General features: G+C 32.3%; 1 protein-coding gene across 6 annotated transcripts in view; it reads right to left on the bottom strand.

The window, feature by feature from the left end:
* Positions 1-246: 246 nt before the first annotated feature.
* Positions 247-27,155, bottom strand: part of LOC143085613 (cyclic nucleotide-binding domain-containing protein 2-like) — a 55,827-nt gene continuing 28,918 nt past the window's right edge. For 3 of the 6 annotated variants that reach the window (XM_076262073.1, XM_076262071.1, XM_076262072.1), the window contains 5 exons: positions 25,127-25,191; positions 24,272-24,376; positions 23,413-23,556; positions 22,271-22,330; positions 21,218-21,739 (listed from right to left, as the gene is read on the bottom strand). In XM_076262073.1, the coding sequence (XP_076118188.1) occupies positions 21,542-21,739; positions 22,271-22,330; positions 23,413-23,556; positions 24,272-24,376; positions 25,127-25,191 (572 nt within the window). In that variant the 3' untranslated portion in view covers positions 21,218-21,541. Of the gene's footprint in view, positions 699-1,248; positions 1,309-2,867; positions 3,012-3,733; positions 3,839-4,587; positions 4,653-7,030; positions 7,146-7,855; positions 7,917-8,584; positions 8,663-12,152; positions 12,305-12,810; positions 12,900-14,679; positions 14,754-15,041; positions 15,131-17,091; positions 17,167-17,956; positions 18,072-21,217; positions 21,740-22,270; positions 22,331-23,412; positions 23,557-24,271; positions 24,377-25,126; positions 25,192-27,155 lie in introns of those variants that run through there. The other 3 variants (XM_076262075.1, XM_076262076.1, XM_076262074.1) reach the window with 3 other exon arrangements.

Raw genomic sequence — 27,155 nt, 5'->3', positions numbered from 1 at the left:
ATATAAATAAAACACATTTGTACTCCTTCCACCTATATGGGTTGAAGTCACAACACTTTGTTCAGTGCACGGAGCACAACAATTCGTGCTGGAAACAGAAAAACCAGCATTTTGATTAGTTGATTTTGGAGCATGAATACAATAAATTGACTCCAAAATTTTATAAAATCGAAGCCTTGGATAGGATGAGCATTTAATGGATTGAAACTCAAATATATCACCATACAATGGATTAAAGTACAACAATACTATTTCAAATATATATATATTCTTTCAATTTAAATAAACAAACGTTTTCTTTTGAATCATATGATACAAATAATGTAAATTAATTACAATTTTATGAATAATTGTTTTTACAATAAGCCCATAACATAGAAAAAATAAAGATATAAATGATAAGAACTTCTCATAGCATGACATTGTTAGGAAGAAACCTGAGTTAAAATTTAACAATCGGAATAATTAAATCGGTATCACAGCTATAAAAGGTTTACAAATCATAGATTGCTAGTCAGTGTTGTGATTAATGAATGTCTGTACAATTGCCAATCTGATTTTATCTGCAGGTTATTCTGAAATGCTTCATCTTCAGGATAAGGTTGAACCTGATGTCGGATCAATTTCTTCACTTTTTCGTTTGCATGTTTCATGAAAAATTCTTTAGATAGCATAATGCATTCAGCACCACGGCTTACCTGAAAGAACAAAATCATATTCATATCAATAAAGGTTTTTATGCTTTAGAATGATTTAAGTTTATGTGGATTTTATTCATTCTTTGACTCTGGAGCGTACCTCTTCACTCTTAGTCCTTGAAAACATGCATGTAACATGCGCATTTGATTCGGTTTCATCCGTTTATATTGCATACCCATTTGCTGTGTTCATATGTATTCACAAAAATTAAAGTTTATTTTCTTAACGAGCGAAAAAAATAATGTAGCAAAACAAAAAGGACAGTTATCACCTGAACATTGTCCAGAAAAGTTATATGCGTTCAATGCATGCATGCAAGATGTGTAAAATCATTGAATCAGATGATATTTCAAAAATGTGTTCAATCAGTTTAAAATTTCCGATTAGAAAGTTAAGTAGATGAAAAACAAACTGTATAATACTAAAGTTCTACCCAATGTACTTTTATAGAATTTCAGCACTCTAGTATCTGTAAGTCCGAGAATTTGAACAAATAATTGAAGGTTATAAACTGTTATCAAGTTTGCTTTATTCAGGACATAAACTTACCAAGCTAACAACTGTACTTGTCCGTTCGGAATCAGTATCAAATTCTATAGTTTCTAAACCCTGTAACAATTTTGAGATTACTTAAAAGTTATCTTACATTTTAGCACATTCAATTTTCATTTCACCGCCGCCAAGAAGCTATTGCCAGTTCAACGTCATTTATTTGCATATTTCCAATATAACAAGAGAAGACAACAAATGTCACTACAACACAGGGACTTTTATTGGTACTTTCACGATAGCGGTTGACAATGACTTTAATTTCATCAAAAGTAGGTAATCTTTAAAATTACCAATGTTGAGCTGTAACGTTAGGAGTTCGTACCCCGCACGTCGACTCTTCAGCTGTAACGTTAGGAGTTTGTACCCCACACGTCGACTCTTAAATTGACAGGATTATCATTTTTCCTGCCGAGGGTCGGTATTTGAATGAATATTCCAAAGCGTATGATTCAGTTTCAATAAAAGTACGTAAAACAACGGACTTTAGCTAACACAGTGATATTGGTTGTTGTATATCATTGTCGATAAACAAAAAAGTATGGAATAATATAGAATGAAAACCTCCAATATAACTATCACCACAACATTAATAATTGCCGTAAAGAAATAAAATGCTATCTGAAAATTAAAGAAAGTATAAAAGAATATGACAAAATGACACGCAACTGAGATAACTTCTGAAGGTGAAATCCATAAACACTGACAAAATCGGACGATATCAAACACTAGCGTGGGTAACAAATATCATATTACTGACAAGATCGGACAATATCAAACACTAGCGTGGATAACAAATATCATATTACTGACAAGATCGGACGATATCAAACACTAGCGTGGGTAACAAATATCATATTACTGACAAAATCGGACAATATCAAACACTAGCGTGGGTAACAAATATCATATTACTGACAAAATCGGACGATATCAAACACTAGCGTGGATAACAAATATCATAGTACTGAAAAATTCGGACGATATCAAACACTAGCGTGGGTAACAAATATCATAGTACTGACAAAATCGGACGATATCAAACACTAGCGTGGGTAACAAATATCATATTACTGACAAAATCGGACGATATCAAACACTAGCGTGGGTAACAAATATCATATTACTGACAAAATCGGACGATATTAAACACTAGCGTGGATAACAAATATCATAGTACTGACAAAATCGGACGATATCAAACACTAGCGTGGGTAACAAATATCATATTACTGACAAAATCGGACGATATCAAACACTAGCGTGGATAACAAATATCATAGTACTGACCTGGTACAGGTACTATCCGAAGAAAATGGTGGGTTAATCCTGGTTTTATAACTAGGAAAAGTTTCCTCTTGTACAAGTTTGGTACTTGGTAGTGGAGATTTGGACCCAAAGCACTACTGAGAAAGAATGACGAAAAACTACAAAGGGTATCGGTAATTTTTCAGGACACATGCTACGTAAATACCCAAATTGCACTTATTTAAATTTTGCAACTTTTTAGCTTCATTAAATGTATATTTTTTTCCTTTTTTGTTGGTATTAAAGTGTATGACACACCTTTTCTCTTAATCACTCAGATATTAGTTAAAAGAATGATAACTCTTACTTACAAATGCATCTCTTGGTTTAAGAGCTTCAACTTGAACATATACTGCTGGTAGTTTTCCCGTTGATAGTTCTTTCGGTTCTGGTACAGGTTTTGGAGGCCTGCATTTCTCTGGTATGACGTAGTTCTGTTTTGGTCTCTTCACTGCCTAAACATTAGAAAATAATTCATCTGACTATTGTTAATCACATGCTGCTACTTCAATAATGTATCTATTAAAATATAGTATTTTATGATGTACAAGCACGAGCAGTATGAACGCTAATGATTTACGTAAAGTTTTATTAATTTAGACATTTTTGAAGGAAACGACGTCAATCACAATAGCCAGTAGAGAAATTTGGATATTATGTTTAAATTAATTTTAGTTATTTCCTTTCTAATGTCTCTTTGTTTTCACACGTCTGTAGTGATAGTTTGTTTAGTATGAGCATTCCAGAGGTGCAGCTAAACAAAAGCGCTTCTGACCGAAAATAAATTCATGTGTTACTTTCTTGAGCACTTTTCAGACATTGTTTTGTTTTTGTTTGCGCTTTTTATCAATAATATTTAAACAAATTTAATAAATGCTGCTTCTTATCATAGGTTTGTACAGTTAACAGGAAGAACGCCGGTGTCAGACGTGAAACAAACCTGGCCTACTCCTCTGAACGATTTGATTTGGTCAACAGGTTTTAATGGGTTTATGGGTTCAATATTTGATTTTCTGTGTTATGATTTTTAAACACTTTCTAACACTTTTTAACCTGTCTTTTTAACCTTTCATTTTTGGACATTCTTTTCACATTTTTTTTTTCTAACTGTCGAAGTGCAGTATTTCTATTGTAAATATATATATATATATTGCAAACAATCAATTCAAATACATACAAAATGAGCTTTTAAAGTGGTGGGATTCTTTGAGTATTGATCTTTTGAAAATGAATGTGCTTCCGGTGCCTTATGTTCTTCCATCGGTGGACTGTTTTCTTCATTCTGTAATGATATTTAACAAAATCATCAAAGAAACCAGCCTTGTTATTATGTACGACAGATACTATTAGTAAGTGTTTCATCTAATGTGAATTGAACAATTCACAACACTTATAAACAGCAAGCAGCATGAACTCAATTTCGGGTTAAGCATACTCAGCTTGTCATTTAAATATCAGATAACAAGAAGTAGATGAAGGACGAATTCAGAAATAGCTCACACTTTACAATTTGTAGTAGATAAGTTGCTAACTTAATATGGTGTCATTGTGTTAATCAGTCATAGTATAATCTGTGGCGAAAATGGTTTCTACCCCTACAGAGGATCCCATGTTTTGTTGCACTTTATTCAGTACATTTAGAGGAGTAGATCTTTTAAAAATAATAAGGACACAAAAATTGGCATCAAGGTGTCATTCGATTGTTTCAGTTGTCTGGCTAATTGATGATCTTTATAAACTAATTAGGGTGTACAAAACCACAGTATTATCTGTGAGAATTCGGAAAAGAAGTGTTACAAAATTTAAACGTGAATATTCACCTGTCCATAAAAATAACGAATTATGGACTCTCCAGATTGTTGTTTTCCTTGAAAACTTTGAATATCGGAAAACTAAAAATAATTTGTCTCTGTTTTTTAATGACGCTATGGACGAATTTGTCTGAAATGTCATGGTTCTAACAGATCAGGTTATTATTGACAAAATGTAAATTGGCGAACAAATGACAAAGATTCTTTAAAAGAATTATACCTCTTCTTTTACTGGAGCAGATTTTGATCGTCGTTTTCTTCTAAGGCCAGTATCAACCTTGGCTTCTAAAATAGTTGATAATTGTGTTAATTAAAATTGTTGCATTGCGTTATATTGTCATTCCATTTACATCAAATGAGAGTTTAACCTCCAATCAAACTAATTCAAGCATTGAGTATTACGGGATTGCAAAAGTTAAAAAGATTACTTTAATTTTGCATTAATGAGGACATACCAAATAATTACAAATGAGAGGTTATAGAATATTTATTACCGATGTTCAAAATATCATATATCCATTAAAAAGAAACACGTAAAAAAAAAATTAAAAAAGATAGAGAAATCAGATAAATTAATCCTTAAAAAGCGAGACCTAACATTCTGGTCATAAATGATGGCAAAAGTAGTAAACCGCTGTTCAAAATTTATAAATCGATAGAGAAAAAACAAATCCGGGTTACAAACTGAAAACCGAGGGAAACGTATCAAATATAAGAGAACTACGACACAACACAGAAATGTAAAACACACAGAAACGAACTATAATGTAACAATGGTCATTTTCCTGACCATGTGGGTTAAACCTGGTTTTGTGGCATGCCAAACCTCCCGCTTTAATGGCAATGTTAATTTTAACATTAAAATGACAACATTACACGACAGGGCTACAATAAATAAATGGGGGAAAATATAGGACAGAGAAACAAACGAATAATAGCCATTAAAAGATAACGGGTAAAAACATATTTTTATACGTCAGACGAGCGTCTAAAAAACTATACTCAGAAATCAGAGTACACAATGTGTGCTCGAATTATCAAATCTATAATATTCATACATGTAGGTAGATTTTTTAGTTTGAGCACGATAATCGAACTGGACCTCTACGACGGGCGAGCCAACAGGATTATATAAGGCCACAGCATGTTACTGATGTTCAAATCTCGTCAATCGATTGGGAAGACACAAAATGAGGAAACAAACAATAAATGAGGGAATCAAATGAACCCAAATAGAAGCGGGATTGGATTGAGTGCGCGGTGTAAATATCTCCTTGTGTACATCATCGGCCATGTGAATTCATAGGCAAAATGTCACACACAAAAAAAACCACCCAATTGATCAAATTATAGGTCAGAAGGACGACCACATTGAAGATAAAAGACCAAAAACATTTCGCTAGTCAGATAAGGCATTAATATTGGTCAAGTAAATCTTGCAAAAATTATGTAATTTCGATTTCAGATGTTCTTCCGTGTTACTTTTCTTGAGAATACTGCCAGAGTTACGTCGTGTTTTACCTTATGTACCTAGGGTTCACAATAGTGCAAAACTAAGCATAAGTACTCCTAAAAATATGAAGTAAACGTTAAACAGTACAATAGATGATTTTCCCCGATATTTATGGTGCTGTAACCAAAGGATTAAAGAATATGGGGAAATCGAAGAAAATAAGTACGGGGAAAAAGAAGTGCATAGACGAGACTTTTACGAACATTCTAGGAGGTAAAGAAAAATAAGAATTTTGACAGATATGGACTACTAGCAAGATAGGATAAGTGTGCGCAATAAAAAAAAATATTCTAAAAACTTAACGGATAGATATTGGAAGCAACGGATTCTAACGACGGTATTCTAACGACGTCAAAAATGAGAAATATTAGAATCAGATGAGTATTCACACAATTTTACTAAGTTAAGACACTTTTGTAATTTCATTCAAATTGGTAAAACCTTAAACACCGTTCTTATGCAACGCAATCTTAATAAAAATTACGCAACGTAGAAAGCCATCATTTTCGCCCAGCAAATTATGGTTTAGCACCGACAATTATGGTGCCGTGACCAGCAGTCATAGGAGTCTTTTTTTGTAAGACGCGCACCCCTGTTGATAAAATTCAATTAATGTGAATATGTACGAACGTAAAGCATTCACTACGAAATGTAGACGCCGGATCAAAGAGAAAAGGTATGTTATTGGTGAGAAATAGGACATGGACAATTGGAAAACTGTACTCATCCTTTTGAATTAGATTGTAGTTTTAAATCGTTCATACGTGTCAATATCAAAGAGGATTTAGAGCATACCATCTGCTTTCGGTACTATCTCAAGTTATATTTGATTTATGAGATCAAACACTCATTCTTATGTTGGTTATTGAGTAAAAGTGAAATTATTTATTTATTTTATTTTTTTTGTGATTGAGAAGGTTCTGTATGAAAACTGATTCATACGAGTACAAACACCAGTCGGTCCATGGTGGATTTAGAAGCTTCTCTATATTTTACGAGTAGAAATATTGTCTTCTGCAGGTGGAATGTAATTCAATGAATGCAAGATATTTTCTCACATAGGCTTTCTGACACTGAAAGTTTATTTTTTTCGGAAGAATAAAGTTATTGGACAATTTTGAAACACAACTATTATTTGATTGTTATTTACCTTTGATTAACCCGGGCAATTTTGGTATCGACGGATCTTTGTCTGCGTTTTGTCTAGCGTTGAATCCAAGTCTAGGTGTTACACCTTTAAGCTGTTTTAGAACCTGACAGAACCCCTGAAAAACAAGAGGAGGGAATACGTTGAGAACATAAAATATTGGAAAGATGCACATACAAAAATAACGTTTTGATACATTTGTAAGCTTCTTCAGAAATGTTTTTTTTTTTTCAAAAAAAAATATAGCTAACGTTTAACTTTTTTAGAATTGAGGATTCCAAGAAAAATATTATAAAATATGAAAGATAAATCAAATCTTAAACACTTAATCATCTTCAGAAATATTCATTCCAAGAATATTTAAGCTGTATGAAAGAGGGACGAAAGATACTAGAGGAATAAACGCGGTAAATAGTATAATTCGATAGGCCACATTCGTGGTGAAAAGGGAAGTAGATTGTAGTTACGACATACCTAACATATCTGATATTATCTGTGAAACCGTTATTCCATAACGGTCAACCAACTCGTGATGACGTCCGTAAAATTGCATGATGAAAGCAATACAGTTTTCGATTTTGATTATAGAATATAGATATATAAATTAATGCAATTATTTCTAGATTTGGGATTGAAGTATTATCACAGATAAACGATTGTTTGTTTGTTTGAAATGTTCTTTAAAGTAAGACCATAAAGAAAAACAACATTAGTTTAATGAAGTTCAAATCAAGGTAACAATCACAAACGGCGGAAATTAAAAAAACTACATTAGGAGCATCAACACACATTACTTTACTTTAATTTATTCTTAAATTCAAGACTTACCGATTTTACAACATATATCCATTCGTTAAAAGTGCTGTCTTTCACAATAACAACATTTCGTCTAAAATTTGAAATACAAATAAAAATTAAAATTTGTACAAAAGTCTTTGCTGTTTGTTGTATTAATGGTTGACATTTTTGTCCAAAGTATGATATAGTATATCAATACTTCTAAATTCAATATTCAATTTATCCACGTTGTATAAGTATACTATTATCTTTGATGATTTTTAAGTCAAAATCATTTTTATTCCCGATAAATGGATTAACGAAAAGTATAGAAAAGACACTTCACCCTTTCTTTCGAAATTCGATTTTAAGACTTATTTGCAGCGTTGTGTACGAGTTCAGAAGGGGGTGTTGCCATTGTACTGTCAGTTTGTCTTCTAATTATAAGTTTTAAATGCCGATTTGGTATCCTCGGTCTCATTTATAATGTTAAATTACACGACATGAACAGAAATAAAAGATGGGATAAAGATACCAGAGGAACATCAAACTCATAGAAAGAAAATAAACTGACAACGCCATTGCTAAATAATAAAAAGACAAACAGACAAATAAAGACTAAGCAATAAGAACCCGACCAAACACTGGAGGTACAAGGAATAGCAGTTACTAAATCAAACTCAAAGCATTGATATTGATGTTATAGTGTCATACATATGGTATAAAATTATCTTAAGTGCACAATCATCGCATAAACTCACTATTTTTATCTTCACTTACTTGAAAAAGTGTAACAAACATTTTTCTGGATGTTCCAATAAATTTTCAATAGGCCAGTCTTTCATAAAGTCACACTGACTGTAAAGGAAAGAAAACAACTTAATATACATGAACGGTAACTGATAAAGTGTTCAATCATTTCACAAATGCTGCATATCTTAATATGATTAAATGGAGTTTTAGTAAATACGTCCATGTGACAACAACAGACAACCAAGTTTTTCAGCTAGTTTATACAAAAAAATATAATGTACTCAAGGTGTATGTGTATTGATCATATCAGCTCTATTGGAGTTTTGTACCGACATTTCTAAGATTTCTCTGATGGACGTCGCTGTAGTGAATTTCATCGCTTGTGAATTGAAAGATGAAAAAGAAAGTAGAATCAAGATTTAAATGTAGCTTTCAATAACACATCACATTTTGATTTTATTCTGTAATATGATTTGCTCTGCGTGGACTAAGATGCAAATACAGATCCGCCTTGTACAGTATATGTTGCTGCGGTTAAAAGGCGGATACAAATATTAAGACAACAATACATCATTGACTATTAAAGACAATGTTGACAAACTTTTAATTTGTTATGGATATTTGTCTGTTTGTTTTGTTCACACATCGGTGTCAATATAATGGATTTTGATGCGACTGTCATTCAAGTTGGAGGTTTAACTAGCTTTAAAATTAGCTTTAGTCAACCATTTTCTACATAAGACAATGCCTGTACCAGACAGGAATCTATTCGTTTGATGTGTTTGGGCTTTAGATTTTGCCATTTAATTAGGGACTTTTCCTCGGAGTTCAGTATTTTTGTGATTTAACTTTTTTCTTTACTGGATATTTCCATGTAACAAATTCTACTATTATGAATTACAATATTTTCTAGTACGATATTTCCTGCTGTTTCCTTCATCTTTAAATCACAGCTACATGGACTGCATAAGGCGTTTTAATTATTTTTCGATTATATATTTACGTATGAATTCATGCAGAGCTAATCATATTACAAATGGAATAATAATGTTAAGTGTGTGTGGATATAAAGCTACATTCAAATCTTTACTTAAAATCAAGAAGAAAGAGAGGAAAATATTCAACTATGTAAAGGCTTTAATTAAAATATTGTAATCAAATAAATTAACAGCCTATGAAATAACAAATATCCGGTTCGTCTTCATATAATCAATATAAAAGAACGATTATCTATACTAATAACAATATAATTTTACAGTTCTTCTAAGATAAAACCCTCAATACTTCCTGTCAGGAATATATTATATACTTTGCACTTCGATAAACTAAGAAAACTAGTGTCAACTACTTTAATTTGTAGAAAATGAAATGATTTTGAACTTAGGATAACATTTGGCTGAAAATCTTCAAACTGAAGATTGTCGTGTAAAAAAATTCTTGTTGTGTTAATCTATATCAGGTGACAGTCTCGAACGAAGTTTGGCTTTGTGTGAATCTTGACTTGAACACATGCTTTTATACTTGTCGTTTGGCTTTATTTCTTTCACAAATCTATACTATCAAACGAGTAGACCTCATTTTGTGTGTCGCTTCTCTTCCTTCCACGATAAATTAATCATCATGCCTCTGTGTTCTATAGGTTACATTCATATTCGCATTTGTCATCCATTCTTATGATTATTCAGATTGAGTTATTTTTGGAGAAAAACAACAAAAAAGGAGTCCGGACATTGCTTCCGTCATCAGACTGACTTTCAGTCATAGATAAGACTTCCGGTTTAAAACATGCACAAGTACAATCAATCGTATGATAGATAACAAAACTGAAAAATAAATAGGACAATCAGAGCGTTCTCCATATCATGGTGTTTAGATCGCAAAACCACAACTTTCTATTATACCTTCTTAGAGAGGACAACTATTTTTCGCGTTTATCTACATGTAAACTACGATTATACTACTTTAATATATAGTGACTCTCTGTATTCTATCCACTTTGAAATGTTTACTATTTAAGGGGTCATACAAGTTGCATGTATATTAAAATAAGTAAAACATGGAAACAAGAATATGTCCCTAGTACACGGATGCCCCATCGGCACTATATTTACTAAGTTTCGAGTTGATTGGACTTCAAAAACTACCTCGACCAAAAACCTTCGGGGTTGCGACATTTTCGGGTCGTCGGGATCGGGTGTTTTTAAGCTCGGGATTCGGGGATTGAACCTTACGGGATCCGGGAATATATTTTTCGATTTCATGATTTCGGGATATGCATTTCTTTAAATTCTGCATCTCGGGATTTCATATTTTTAATCCCGGGATTTCGAGATCAGGACCCCTCCGACCACCCCACAAATTAGCCTTAGTCGGTCTTAGTCATTTATACAAGATTCATATCCTACCATTGACAAGGCTCTCAAAAGAAAAAGTACTGATGAATTGTCGTAGAAGCATATTTTATTAGACAAATGGTCTATATATAAGAAGTGACATTTATTTCATGTTTGAAGCGGTGCAAATTTTTAATTTAATTTGACTCTTACCAAAAGATGAATTGTAGCAAAGGAGAAGAATATTGTGGTCTGAGGCTAGAAACACAAAAATAATTGCATTTAACAGGAAGGAAACAAATATCGGACTTTGGAAAAAGGGAGAGGGCTTTAGATACCTTTTATGAAATTCGCCATACATAATATATTTTACAACAAATCATCCTACAACAGTTCACAAGCTGTATATGCCCGCGATTTCGCGGTTGTGTTCTAGTTTAGTTTGAAGTAACTACAACTGATTCTTAACGAAAACAATAATCCGAAATCATAATACCAAACTTATTCTAGTTCCATGAACTTAGTGATCAAAAGAAAATTAATAAAAATATCGAATTCCGAGGAAAAATCTTAAGGGGACGTTCGTTAGTCAAAAGGAAAATTCAAAACTCAAACACACCAAATGAATGAACAACTGTCATATTCCTGACTTGGTACAAACATTTTCATATGTAGAAAATGATCGATTAAATCTGGTGTTATAGCTAGCTAAACCTCTCATTTGATGACGGTCGCATACAATTCCATTATTTTGACAACGATGTGTGAACAAAACAAACAGACATAATAGGTAAAAATGTCCACAAAAAAAAAAGGATTCAGATAACAATTTCATATTTACTGTCATAAAAAATGTTGCAATGTTGTATTGTTTTAGCGAATGTATGGTTATGAAAATTTTGAGATAAATTATGTGTATGCAGCGATCCAAAAGATCGTATAAAAGATTGTGTACTTTTGCCATTGTGCTATAAAAGCATTCATGGCCGCAGAACACAGGCATTTCGTAGTGCATTTCTTTTGAACAAAAATACAAATCACTACATTAACTTAAAATTTATGCCCCATAATGTCATTCCAGGGCGTACTTTTGGCATAGAAATATATTTGAAAGGTGTATGAAAAAATGCAAGCTATACACTGTCAAGTCTAGGGAGTTTATTTGTAGACAACGAAATTCAAAGCACGATACTAGTAAATGTTTTCTTTGACATTATAAGTGGACCCCATATTTTCAGACAATATCATGTAAGTGTATCTACCTTATAAACTTAATGTGTTCAGGAATATCGTCCGGTCCCGCTCCACTCATAAAGATATCAAAGAAATCTGCACGTCCAATGGTAAGTAGCTGTACAGTTCCTTGACTAGTTACTGTAGCTGTACGTCTGGAGTGATGTAACAAGGCAAGTTCCTAAGGACATAAACAATAAGTAGTTAAAGCTTCTACATATCTGGCAGAGTACTTCAAATGAGTTGTGTTATATTGACTTGTAGCACTATACAAGTTACCCAGAGACATATTGAGAAGCTCAATATCCATTTTTTGTTGGGGGAGGGTTCTATGCATGAGCTCAAGTATAGGATGAATCATAACTCTGTATTCTGGTAAATGTGGAGTTCTTCCATATTTTTTTAGGGTAATTAGTCCCTCATCTACCTCTATACTCCTAATATGTCCAATGATTACTTACATTCAGTTATATACTATAAAAAAAAAACTTTAAAAAAAAAAATAAACTGCCGAAGTTCTTATATTTCATAGATTAGTTTCAGTAAAATGAGTTCAATTACTTATATATTGATGGCTGCCTGAAATATAGTTTATAACAATTCACATATATATGCTTTTAATCAAAACGATTAATATCTGATATACAACTTACATAAGTTCTTAGATTATACATAAATCATACTTACTCCGAAGCTCATTCCTTTACTCATTATGGTTGCTGTTTTGACAAAGGAAGCACCAGTTTTAGGATCTTTTAGTAGCAATGTGACAACAGCTGTAAAATTGTAGTTTTTGAAAATTAAAAATAATGTGACTAAATCTTGATTTACCAAAACAAGTGAAATCACAAAAATACTGAACTCCGAGGAAAATTAAACGGAAAGCCCCTAATCAAACGGCAAAATCAAATGATAAAACACTTTCACAACAACTGTCATATTCCGGACTTAATTGGTACAGGCATTTTCAAATGTAGAAAATGGTGGATTGAACCTGGTTTTAAAGCGCTAAACCACTCACTTGTACAACAAAAGTACTATAAATTAAAAAGAGAGCAATTGTTCTTTGTGTTGACGATAAAAAGGACTTTGCAAAAGTTTAAAAAAAATGTTTATGTATTCATAAATTTATCAGTAAAAATACTGTTGAAATTATTCTTTAAAAAAATTGCTAAATGTCTGCTTCTTGTTACAAGGATGGATCAGAGTGGATTAAGTTTGACAAAAGTAATTCAAATGTGACGACATAAATATTTTGATATTCTTAATTCTTACATTCATTTTAATGCTAACTGTATTGAAGACTTGCTCATTTTGATGGGTCACTGGTCCAAATTTTACACGTTAAGATAGTCGGTAAGATAAGTTCGTTACATAGTGTGCTAGTGACCTACTACGGTATATATGGGGTCAGTAAATTTCATATGGGTGAGAGCGAAGCTCAAATCCCCATATTGAATTTACTGACCCCATATATATACCGTATTACGTCACTAGCACACTATGTAACGAACTTATCTTACCGACTATCTTAACGTGTAAAATTTGGACCTGTGACCCATCAAAATGAGCAAGTCTTCAATACAGTTAGCATTAACATGATTAAGAAACTACTCCAATGATCCAACAAAAACAGATGCCAACAATGACAACTTGTTAGATTTAAATGTGTTTTATGAATTTAATTCAATCATAATCATCAATTTCTTCGTCTGTTGAAACCTTTAAGACTGTTTTGTTTTTCTAAAGGGACGTAACACCACTACTAACTGTGTATGAAATAAGCCCCGCCTCCCTACTACCTTATATGAAATATAAAGGGACGCAACTCCACTACTAACCGTGTATGAAATAAGCCCCGCCTCCCTACTAACCTAATATCAAATATACACGGTTTCCACGAGGACGCTTTTAACCAATCACATTCCAAGAAATGTATAGGAGGTAAGACAAAGTCAAATATGTATATAAAGGTCAAACTCGGGAAAAAACTCTCCTTGTCAATGAGCTGGTTTGAATTGAGGTTCAAAATGCATATGTACATGTATTAAAATAGTCTGGTAGGACAAGAGTGACCTGACAAGGCAGGTTTTTGGTTATATATATATTCTATATAGCAAGTATTCAATAGCGTTATACTACTTTTGCTTTTATTTACTGTATAAAAATAAAGAGAAAACAAGGTATAAGGAAAACGCATACATGAACTCTACACGGAAAGAGATTCGACAGGGTATGTGTATTCAACAGCCATTTAAATCCAGACTCATTCATAATTGTCGCTACGGGTAATACATCAAAAACGATATTGTATCATATAACACGACAATTCTGGTATCTTTGATTTAACATCAGACCTCTAATTTATTCATATCGACATTGAGTTGGCAGTTTTTGTGCACATTTCTTTGGGTAATACTTTTTTGAACGTCCAGCAAGTCCACTCTTATGAAAGCCTCCGTCTTATATGTCTTCGCAATAACTTATTCAACCAGGTTCTCCAAAAATGTGCGCGGTTTAAACAGATACCTGCTAATAGCTTTATGGGGAACTTACCTTGTCCGGAGAGAATAAAATAAAAGTTTTCTGCAAAATGTCCCTGACGAATTATAATCCTTTTTGGTGGTACTCTGAAATAGATGTATTCATTTGTTCAAATATTAATGTATGAATTGTTTTTATTCATCGAATCCATTTCAACAATACGGAGGGACTTCGGGCTGAACCTATAAACCACATCTTATAACACTGACACAGTATAACAATCATGCATGCCCATTGGTGAGTATAAACATGAAACTTTTTTAATTCACTGATTTTATGGTATTAGAATTATTTATAAAAGTTGTCCTTATTTTAATTTATTGAAGAGCTATTTATGGTGTAAATGCGCAATAAAGACGTTTATAAATACTCACAATTCGAACCAGGCTACTGACGCCAGCTTTTCCTGCATATGAAGTGGATATTCAGCAAACGATCGAAGACTTTGTAGTCCAAACATGGCCTGAAATTAGGGATATCTTATTTTGCTAAAATGTTAATAATTATTCTGTTAATAATTAAGAAATAATTCATGGAAGCCATAGATTTGTTGGAAATTTACACATGGCCTGGGCCGTGATATTCGAATTTTATCCTGAGCGTTAGCGAGGGATAAAATTAACGAATATCACGGCCCAGGCCATGTGTAAATTTCCAACAAATCTATGGCTTCCATGAATTATTTCGATTCTAATAGGACAAATACGATCATTAAAAAACTGAAGCGATGATGGGTATACCGTGTGTGTGGCTGTTCTATTTTACCCACTGTTCGATAAATGTAAAACAAATCTAATAAACCTGCATGAATGATTTCTTAACTAACCGCTAGAAAAAAATGTGATTATTTTTTTTACTTCTCAGTAAACCCAACATTTGCAATTTTAGATTTGCATTTTTTATCGTAAGCTACCGTAAAATTCACTGTTGACATGTTGTAACCAAGGAGTCGCCATGTTGACTTGCTGAAATCAGTAAATGTGCGAATATTGCAATAGAACGGAAAACAAGCAACACCTACCTCAATACTTTATTTTAATGTAATTGTATCCGAGTTTAGAAGGTAAACGCAATAGAAAACCCTTCAGATTTGACGTTTTCATTCGTATGACGTCATGTTTTGAAATGACGTTAATGCGCAAAAATCATTACTGATGCAAAACTAATTTGGACAATTCCAATGATAACTTTTCATTCTGTCATTGATAGATATTATAAAAAGATGTGGTATGAGTGCCACTCTCCATCCACTTTATAACAATTTATACAAGTAAACCATTATAGGTCAAGGTGCGGCCTTTAACACGGAGCTTTGACTCACACCGAACAGCAAGCTATAAAGGGCCTCAAAATTACTAGTGTAAAACCATTCAAACGGGAAAACCAACGGTCTAGTCTATATAAAAACGAGAAACACTTATGAACCACATAAACAGACGATAACCACTGAACATCAGATTCCTAAATTAGGACAGGTGCAAGCAATTGCAGCGGGATTAAACGTTTTAATGGTACCAAACCTTCTCCCTTTTCTGAAACAAAAGTATAACATCACAACATAGACAGTCATACATGAAAATCGGTAAATAATTGGCTCACAATAACAAAAGATCTTACAATATCTGTCCCCGTTTTGAACAAAAATATATTATTTCCGGATTGTATTTAAATAAAAAATATATTAATAGTTAAATTTCATTTATTGCCATTGGAGTAAAAGGTTTAAATCTCAAATTATTGCTAACGAATAAGCTAAATAGTTTATCAAAATCAGCTTAAAGAGTTAAATTGTTCCTGCCTAATTGAATGTTAGGGGTATGAAATTGGATTTCAGGAATCTAACTATACAAAAAATAACAGATTTAGCGTATCTATTTTTGGCTCTTTATATTACCCCAGGTTATTTATTAATCTTTTTTTTTTTAATTCTCATTTTTAATTCTTTTTTGTGAAAGAGCGTGTTGATCTTTGGTTTTATTTATAAAATTTCATTCACTTATATATTCGTCTTTTTTAACATTGGTTTGTCTTACATGCTATGGTTTGTGATATTTTAGTAGCCTTTTATTTAAACTAAATTTTGCACCTACTAAAAAAACAAACTATTGAGACTTATTGAAATTTCCAACGTTAATGTGAGGGTAAACTTTATAAAAACAAAATGGATTTTTTTAAATACTAAGGCTTTTCAACCTCAGGAATAGATTACCTTGGCTGTATATGGCAAAACTTTTAGGAACTTTTGTCCTCAATGCTCTTCCACTTCGTACTTTATTTTACCTTTTTAATATTTTTTTTTTATTTTAGCGTCACTGATGAGTCTTTTGTAGACGAAACGTGCGTCTGGCGTAAATATAAAGTTTCTATCCTGGTATTTATGATGAGTTTATTTTCAACGTTAAGCTGAGAATACACTTTACTTACCGTTTGGATTTGTTCTGGAGATCTTTGTTCTGATGGAAGACTAAGAATATTTTTAACTTCATTACTGATATTTATCTAGAAGAAAAAGTAAATTCGGTTTAGAATAAGGAAACTTTTAATAAAATCAGATAAATTGGGATCCGGCAAAACTTGAACACGCTGTATATATCTTTATGTTTTATCACAGCGTTTGACTTAATTCTCAAATATATTGTGTGTGACGATGTTTCTTCTCTTTCAAATCATTATAGTTTATTATAAGGGTTTAATGTGTGGGTGGAATTGTTGTTGTTGCGTCTCTCTTTACACTACTTTCAATTTACCTTTTCATGTCAACTTGTCGCTGATTTATGTCGTGAAAGGTCTCATGTTATTTATAAAAGGAGAGTAAAAGGATAACTTAGGGACAATCCAGGTCGTAAATAAACTGATAACACCATGGCAAAAACACGAACAGTATACAAAATGCTCCGGGAGGATGAGAAAATCCAGCTTCACAGTTGGCCCCTTCGTACGTGTTTTGTTAATTAGAGTTCCGATGCTTCTTTATATACATTGTTTTGAACCTGCCTTCAAATCAAAATATTCTATTTCACATTCATCAACAACATTAACCATTCGAAATAATGTTAATTCTTATAAATAAAGATATAATGTTTATTCTATAGAACCAGAATTTTATATGTATTTATTTTGCAGTTTATAATAATTAATTAATACAAATATTACAAAAGCAATTGAACTAGTTATAGATTTTCAATTTATAAAAGTACAATAAAAGCTGAACGATTTTCCTTATCAAGTTTCTTTCTGTAGTAATAAATGTGGGTTAATGTGGGTTATCAGTTATTAATATTTAACAAACCTCTTTTTTAGCTTTAAAGTAGTTTGGATCAAATGAAAGACCTGAACTCTTTAACGTTGAAGATTCTGCCTCGCTTGCTATATCTGTGAATGTTTTCATACCCATATCGGTATCACTGTAAAATTCATCATGATATAGAATTATGTGAGATCGATTTATATAAATGGTCTAGATGTCAGCCCAACAATGTTAGATCTATAAATCAGTGCTTTGCTTTTGCGCCAATTGGCATTTTATTTGCGCTAAGAACATCTTTCATTTGCGCCACAAACTATATTTCATTTGCGCCAATAATAAAACCTTTCATTTGCGCCAATATTACATGTAAATACGCTTAATACAGGTATTAATAAAAACAAATATTAAATAAAACCAACACTTTTGATAAAGTTCTTGTTAGTCCTCAGAAATAAGTCATCATAAAACCATAAGTATAACTTTCAATGAGATTTTGAGATTATACGTTCTGCTGGTTTACCCCATGGTTGCGATTGTTCAAAGTTTTGATAATTGTTTTGTGTTCCATATCAGTTGTTCTTCTACCTTTCCAAGTCTTTTAGGACACCTAAATGACTTGTCGCAATTTTTCAGAACATCTGATGAGACTTATTTCTTTTGTTTGTCTCTGAATTGGCAATGTCCATATTGATACATGTACATCTAAAATGTGAACACTATATAGATCTAAACCTAAGTGATTTTCAGTTTTGTATTAAGAAATTTAGAAATGAGTATGAAGTATTATTATCCAGGGGTATTACTCTGAGACTACTTTTATTGTAGTCTCAGTAATACTGTATAAACACATCTTTAATATTCACAATAGAGCGATGAGTATTCCTTTCCTGTTATATATTACCTGTATTACCTGTAAAATGGCGCAAATGAAGTAGTTAATTTTTGGCGCAAATGAAATATAACCTTGTGGCGCAAATGAAAGATTGAATTTTTAAAAATTGGCGAAAATGCAATGCGCCCCTATAAATTTGCGGAAATTTTATGTTCTTCACTGGCTGGGGTACAAACTCATGCTATTGAGATATTGGGGCATCAAATCGCCTTGCACTATGCCCGACGTGCTAGACCACCCAATAACCTAGGCTTTTCTTATATCAAGAAAGAAAAACGACGGAGAAAATGCACAAATGTGTATTGCCTTAAAACAATAAGACACGTCTTAGATTGTTATCAACCATTTACGTCAGCTGGTCTTATATAGAACAGAACATGATTAATTCCCGACTTTGACTGTTTTGCTGAGTGTGAATTCGCATTGTTATAAGACGTGTCACGGTACTTGTTAACCAACATTCATGTATTTAGTCATGATGTTGTATCTGAAATTGTGATCGGATATTCTTATCGTTTGTGGTTGTTATTCTACTCTTATTTTATATTCTTTTCGTAAGTAAAAGTAAAGATAATTTATCAGCCAGTTCATGTCTAAAATTTTAGTTTAAAGCAACTATATTTACACTATTAATTATCAAGTTATATACACAATTCTATATTTTCAAATTTTTGTAAATGTTATAAAATACATCAAATGACATAGTTACAAACCTGATCTTGATCAGTATCATTTTTGTTTTACCTGTGACGTCGAAAAATGTTCGTGATTCTGTGGTGCTGTGTTGTGTGCTGTCTTATGTTGTTTTGCGTGGTTGTTTTATTCTTTGGTTATCATTTGAAATAAACTATGGTATTGTTTATTTGTTTATTTGTCTGTCCTGAATGATCTTGCTTTTGTTTGTACTGTAGTCATGTCATGAAATGGTGTAATTTTAGTGTAATATTTAACATTGTTTTAAATGTATGAGGTTGGGTTAGCATTAAAATCATTTTCAACCCATCATGTTTTCTTAAAACATTCCTATACCAAGTCAGGAAAATGCCAGTTGTTATCTTATAGTTCGTTTCTGTGTGTGTTGCATTGTTGTTTGTTTTTATTTTGTTCACTTCAGTGTTTCTGTTGTTCCGTTGTTTTTCTCGTATAGTTAATGTGTTTCTCTCAGTTCCTGTTTGTAACCCGGATTTATTTTTGTAAAAATCAATTTATGACTTTCGAACAGGAGTAAACTACTGTTGCCTTTATTCATGTCTTTCGTCTATTTTTTTTTTTTTATAAAAATTGCATCAAAAGGTTTATGTGAAAAAAAGTGTTTAAAACATTACAGGCATTTTTCAGCCTATGGCTAGTCTTGATATTATCAGAGATAACTATGGTATAGTTGTCTCAGATATGTTGTAGAAAAAAACAATTGAATATTCTAATAATAAATTTCAACATGGAAAATATAAAATAAGCCATGATGTCCGTAATACCCCACTTTGAAGGCTTTTTAAGTCATTAGTTCTCTAGAAGTAAATTTTATTGCACATTAACTTTCATTTTTGAAAAATAAATCGGGCAAAAATTCTAACCCAATTTCTTAGCAGTGTATTGCTTCATTTAGGCCCTCATTTAGTCTTTGTAGACGAAAAGCGCGTCCAAACTAAAGGTATATTATTTTCTTTGTATATAGATATGATCAGGTCATAATATCTATATATATACGAATATTTGATATATGAACTAATAACAAGAGAATAAAAAATAATTTTCACCAGAAGCATCGCAGATTTTGAAAGATGCAGTGGTGTTCCATTCATAAGAGACACGACAGAGTGAAATTGGATTTTAAAAATACGACTTGCATATTGCCGTGTCCGTCATTTGTAATAGCTGCTTTAAGTGTCCTAGCAAAAAGGTGTCGATCTAAAAAATGAACCGAGACGCACAAACTGGATGTTCTGATGTTTTCATTGTAAAAAATTCTATAATGTATATGCAATATTGTTAAGGGAATTTTAGAATAAAAGTTTATTTTTTATATGTTACATACACCGAAATGCATTGACGTAACAATAACACAAAGCAATCATAGATAATAATACTATTCTTATGTCCGTATTCAATCATTTCCCAACCTTGAATTCCTGTCATTAGTCTGAAACCTTACACTAATTGTTCGTTATTGTTTCGTTTTCTAATTTGATTCCAATGATATTTTTAAAAGATTTTTTTTAATGAAAATGTCGACACATATAAATAAAATACATTTGTACTCCTTCCATCTGTATGGGTTGAAGTCACAACACTTTGTTCAGTGCACGGAGCACAACAATTCGTGCTGGAAACAGAAAAACCAGCATTTTGATTGGTTGATTTTGGAGTATGAAAACAATAAATTGACTCCGATATTTTATGAAATCGAAGCCTTGGATAGGATGAGCATTTAATGGATTGAAACTCAAATATATCACCATACAATCGATTAAAGTACAACAATACTATTTCAAATATATATATTTTCTTTCAATTTAAATTAACAAACATTTTCTTTTAAATCATATGATACAAATAATGTAAATTAATTACTATTTTATGAATAATTGTGTTTACAATAAGCCCATAACATAGAACAAATAAAGATATAAATGATAAGAACTTCTCATTGCATGACATTGTTAGGAAGAAACCTGAGTTAAAATTTAACAATCGGAATAATTAAATCGGTATCACATCTATAAAAGGTTTAAAAATTATAGATTGCTAGTCAGTGTTGTGATTAATGAATGTCTGTACAATTGCCAATCTGATTTTATCTGCAGGTTATTCTGAAATGCTTCATCTTCAGGATAAGGTTGAACCTGATGTCGGATCAATTTCTTCACTTTTTCGTTTGCATGTTTCATGAAAAATTCTTTAGATAGCATAATGCATTCAGCACCACGGCTTACCTGAAAGAACAAAATCATATCCATATCAATTAAGGTTTTTATGCTTTAGAATGATTTAAGTTTAAATGGATTTTATCTATTCTTTGACTCTGGAGCGTACCTCTACACTCTTAATCCTTAAACACATGCATGTTACATGCGCAATTGATTCGGTTTCATCCGTTTATATTGCATACCCATTTTCTGTGTTCATATGTATTCACAAAAATAAAGTTTATTTTCTTAACCAGCGAAAAAAAAGGACAGTTATCACCTGAACATTGTCCAGAAAAGTTATATGCCTTCAATGCATGCATGCAAGATGTGTAAAATCATTGAAATCAGATGATATTTAAAAATGTGTTTAATCAGTTTAAAATTTCCGATTAGAAAGTTAAGTAGATGAAAAACAAACTGCATAATACTAAAGTTCTATCCAATGTACTTTTATAGAATTTCAGCATTCTAGTATCTGTAAGTCCGAGAACTTGAACAAATAATTGAAGGTTATAAACTGTTATCAAGTTTACTTTATTCAGGACATAAACTTACCAAGCTAACAACTGTACTTGTCCGTTCGGAATCAGTATCAAATTCTATAGTTTCTAAACCCTGTAACAATTTTGAGATTACTTAAAATTTACCTTACATTTTAGCACATTCAATTTTCATTTCACCGCCGCCAAGAAGCTATTGTCAGTTCAACGTCATGTATTTGCATATTTCCAATATAACAAGAGAAGAGAACAAATGTCACTACAACACAGGGGCTTTTATTGGTACTTTCACGATAGCGGTTGACAATGACTTTAATTTCATCAAAAGTAGGTAATCTTTAACATTACCAATGTTGAGCTGTAACGTTAGGAGTTCGTACCCCGCACGTCGACTCTTCAGCTGTAACGTTAGGAGTTCGTACCCCACACGTCGACTCTTTAATTGACAGGAATATCATTTTTGCTGCCGAGGGTCGGTATTTGAATGAATATTCCAAAGCGTATTATTCAGTTTCAATAAAAGTACGTAAAACAACGGACTTTAACTAACACAGTGAAATTTGTTGTTGTATATTATTGTCGATAAACAAAAAAGCATGGAATAATATAGAATGAAAACCTCCAATATAACTATCACCACAACATTAATAATTGCCGTAAAGAAATAACATGCTATCTGAAAATTAAAGAAAGTATAAAAGAATATGACAAAATGACACGCAACTGAGATAACTTCTGAAGGTGAAATCCATAAACACTGACAAAATCGGACGATATCAAACACTAGCGTGGGTAACAAATATCATATTACTGACAAAATCGGACGATATCAAACACTAGCGTGGATAACAAATATCATAGTACTGACTTGGTACAGGCACTATCCGAAGAAAATGGTGGGTTAACCCTGGTTTTATAACTAGGAAAAGTTTCCTCTTGAACAAGTTTGGTACTTGGTAGTGGAGATTTGGACCCAAAGCACTACTGAGAAAGAATGACGAAAAACCACAAAGGGTATCGGTAATTTTTCAGGACACATGCTACGTAAATACCCAAATTGCACTTATTTAAATTTTGCAACTTTTTAGCTTCATTAAATGTATATTTTTTTCCTTTTTTGTTGGTATTAAAGTGTATGACACACCTTTTCTCTTAATCACTCAGATATTAGTTAAAAGAATGATAACTCTTACTTACAAATGCATCTCTTGGTTTAAGAGCTTCAACTTGAACATATACTGCTGGTAGTTTTCCCGTTGATAGTTCTTTCGGTTCTGGTACAGGTTTTGGAGGCCTGCATTTCTCTGGTATGACGTAGTTCTGTTTTGGTCTCTTCACTGCCTAAACGTTAGAAAACAATTCATCTGACTATTGTTTATCACATGCTGCTACTTCAATAATGTATTTATAGACTATCAAAATATAGTATTTTATGATGTACAAGCACGAGCAGTATGAACGCTAATGATTTACGTAAAGTTTTATTAATTTAGACATTTTTGAAGGAAACGACTTCAAACACAATAGCCAGTAGAGAAATTTGGATATTATGTTTAAATTAATTTTAGTTATTTCCTTTCTAATGTCTCTTTGTTTTCACACATCTGTAGTGATAGTTTGTTTAGTATGATCATTCCAGAGGTGCAGCTAAACAAAAGCGCTTCTGACCGAAAATAAATTCATGTGTTACTTTCTTGAGCACGTTTCAGACATTGTTTTGTTTTTGTTTGCGCTTTTTATAAATAATATTTAAACAAATTTAATAAATGCTGCTTCTTATCATAGGTTTGTACAGTTAACAGGAAAAACGCCGGTGTCAGAAGTGAAACAAACCTGGCCTACTCTTCTGAACGATTTGATTTGGTCAACAGGTTTTAATGGGTTTATGGGTTCAATATTTGATTTTCTGTGTTATGATTTTTAAACACTTTCTAACACTTTTTTACCTTTTGTTTTTGGACATTCTTTTCACATTCTTTTTTTTTTCTAACTGTAGAAGTGTAGTATTTCTATTGTAAATATATATATATTTCAAACAATCAATTCAAATACATACAAAATGAGCTTTTAAAGTGGTGGGATTCTTTGAGTATTGATCTTTTGAAAATGTATGTGCTTCCGGTGCCTTATGTTCTTCCATCGGTGGACTGTTTTCTTCATTCTGTAATGATATTTAACAAAATCATCAAAGAAATCAGCCTTGTTATTATGTACGACAGATACTATTAGTAAGCGTCTCATCTAATGTGGATTGAACAATTCACAACACTTATAAACAGGAAGCAGCATGAACTCAATTTCGGGTTAAGCATACTCAGCTTGTCATTTAAATATCAGATGACAAGAAGTAGATGAAGGACGAATTCAGAAATAGCTCACACTTTACATTTTGTAGTAGATAAGTTGCTAACTTAATATGGTGTCATTATGTTAATCAGTCATAGTATAATGTGTGGCGAATATGGTTTCTACCCCTACAGAGGATCCCATGTTTTGTTGCACTTTATTCAGTACATTTAGAGGAGTAGATATTTTAAAAATAATAAGGACACAAAAATTGGCATCAAGGTGTCATTCGATTGTTTCAGTTGTCTGGCTAATTGATGATCTTTATAAACTAATTATGGTGTACAAAACCATAGTATTATCTGTGAGAATTCGGAAAAGAAGTGTTACAAAATTTAAACGTGAATATTCACCTGTCCATAAAAATAACGAATTATGGACTCTCCAGATTGTTGTTTTCCTTGAAAACTTTGAATATCGGAAAACTAAAAATAATTTGTCTCTGTTTTTTTAATGACGCTATGGACGAATTTGTCTGAAATGTCATGGTTCTAACAGATCAGGTTATCATTGACAAAATGTAAATTGGCGAACAAATGACAAAGATTCTTTAAAAGAATCATACCTCTTCTTTTACTGGAGCAGATTTTGATCGTCGTTTTCTTCTAAGGCCAGTATCAACCTTGGCTTCTGAAATAGTTGATAATTGTGTTAATTAAAATTGTTGCATTGCGTTATATTGTCATTCCATTTACATCAAATGAGAGTTTAACCTCCAATCAAACTAATTCAAGCATTGAGTATTACGGGATTGCAAAAATTAAAAAGATTACTTTTTGCATTAATGAGGACATAACAAATAATTACAAATGAGAGGTTATAGTATATATATTACCGATGTTCAAAATATCATATATCCATTAAAAAGAAACACGTAAAAAAAAATTAAAAAAGATAGAGAAATCAGATAAATTAATCCTTAAAAAGCGAGACCTAACATTCTGGTCATAAATGATGGCAAAAGTAGTAAACCGCTGTTCAAAATTTATAAATCGATAGAGAAAAAACAAATCCGGGTTACAAACTAAAAACCGAGGGAAACGTATCAAATATAAGAGAACTAAGACACAACACAGAAATGTAAAACACACAGAAACGAACTATAATGTAACAATGGTCATTTTCCTGACAGGTGGGTTAAACCTGGTTTTGTGGCATGCCAAACCTCCCGCTTTAATGGCAATGTTAATTTTAACATTAAAATGACAACATTACACGACAGGGCTACAATAAATAAATGGGGGAAAATATAGGACAGAAAAACAAACCAATAATAGCCATTAAAAGATAACGGGTTAAAAAATATTTTTATACGTCAGACGCGCGTCTAAAAAACTATACTCAGAAATCAGAGTACACAATGTGTGCTCGAATTATCAAATCTATAATATTCATACATGTAGGTAGATTTTTTAGTTTGAGCACGATAATCGAACTGGACCTCTACGACGGGCGAGCCAACAAAATTATATAAGGCCACAGCATTTTACTGATGTTCAAATCTCGTCAATCGATTGGGAAGACACAAAATGAGGAAACAAACAATAAATGAGGGAATCAAATGAACCCAAATAGAAGCGGGATTGGATTGAGTGCGCGGTGTAAATATCTCCTTGTGTACATCATCGGCCATGTGAATTCATAGGCAAAATGTCACACACAAAAAAAACACCCAATTGATCAAATTATAGGTCAGAAGGACGACCACATTGAAGATAAAAGACCAAAAACATTTCGCTAGTCAGATGAGGCATTAATATTGGTCAAGTAAATCTTGCAAAACTTATGTAATTTCGATTTCAGATGTTCTTCCGTGTTACTTTTCTTGAGAATACTGCCAGAGTTACGTCGCGTTTTACCTTATGTACCTAGGGTTGACAATAGTGCAAAACTAAGCATAAGTACTCCTAAAAATATGAAGTAAACGTTAAACAGTAGAATAGATGATTTTCCCCGATATTTATGGTGCTGTAACCAAAGGATTAAAGAATATGGGGAAATCGAAGAAAATAAGTACGGGGAAAAAGAAGTGCATAGACGAGACTTTTACGAACATTCTAGGAGGTAAAGAAAAATAAGAATTTTGACAGATATGAACTACTAGCAAGATAGGATAAGTGTGCGCAAATAAAAAAAAATATTCTAAAAACTTAACGGTTAGATATTGGAAGCAACGGATTCTAACGACGGTATTCTAACGACGTCAAAAATGAGAAATATTAGAATCAGATGAGTATTCACACAATTTAAGTTAAGAAACTTTTGTAATTTCATACAAATTGGTAAAACCTTAAACACCGTTCTTATGCAACGCAATCTTAATAAAAATTACGCAACGTAGAAAGCCATCATTTTCGCCAAGCAAATTATGATTTAGCACCGACAATTATGGTGCCGTGACCAGCAGTCATAGGAGTCGTTTTTTTGTAAGAAGCGCACCCCTGTTGATAAAATTCAATCATGTGAATATGTACGAACGTAAAGCATTCACTACGAAATGTAGACGCCGGATCAAAGAGAAAAGGTATGTTATTGGTGAGAAATAGGACATGGACAATTGGGAAACTGTACTCATCCTTTTGAATTAGATTGTA

This window comes from Mytilus galloprovincialis, chromosome 8 (assembly GCF_965363235.1).
Source record: "Mytilus galloprovincialis chromosome 8, xbMytGall1.hap1.1, whole genome shotgun sequence".
Classification (NCBI taxonomy): Eukaryota; Metazoa; Mollusca; class Bivalvia; order Mytilida; family Mytilidae; genus Mytilus; species Mytilus galloprovincialis.
Note: the sequence above shows the minus strand (reverse complement) of the source record. Positions and strands in the feature narration are given on the sequence as shown.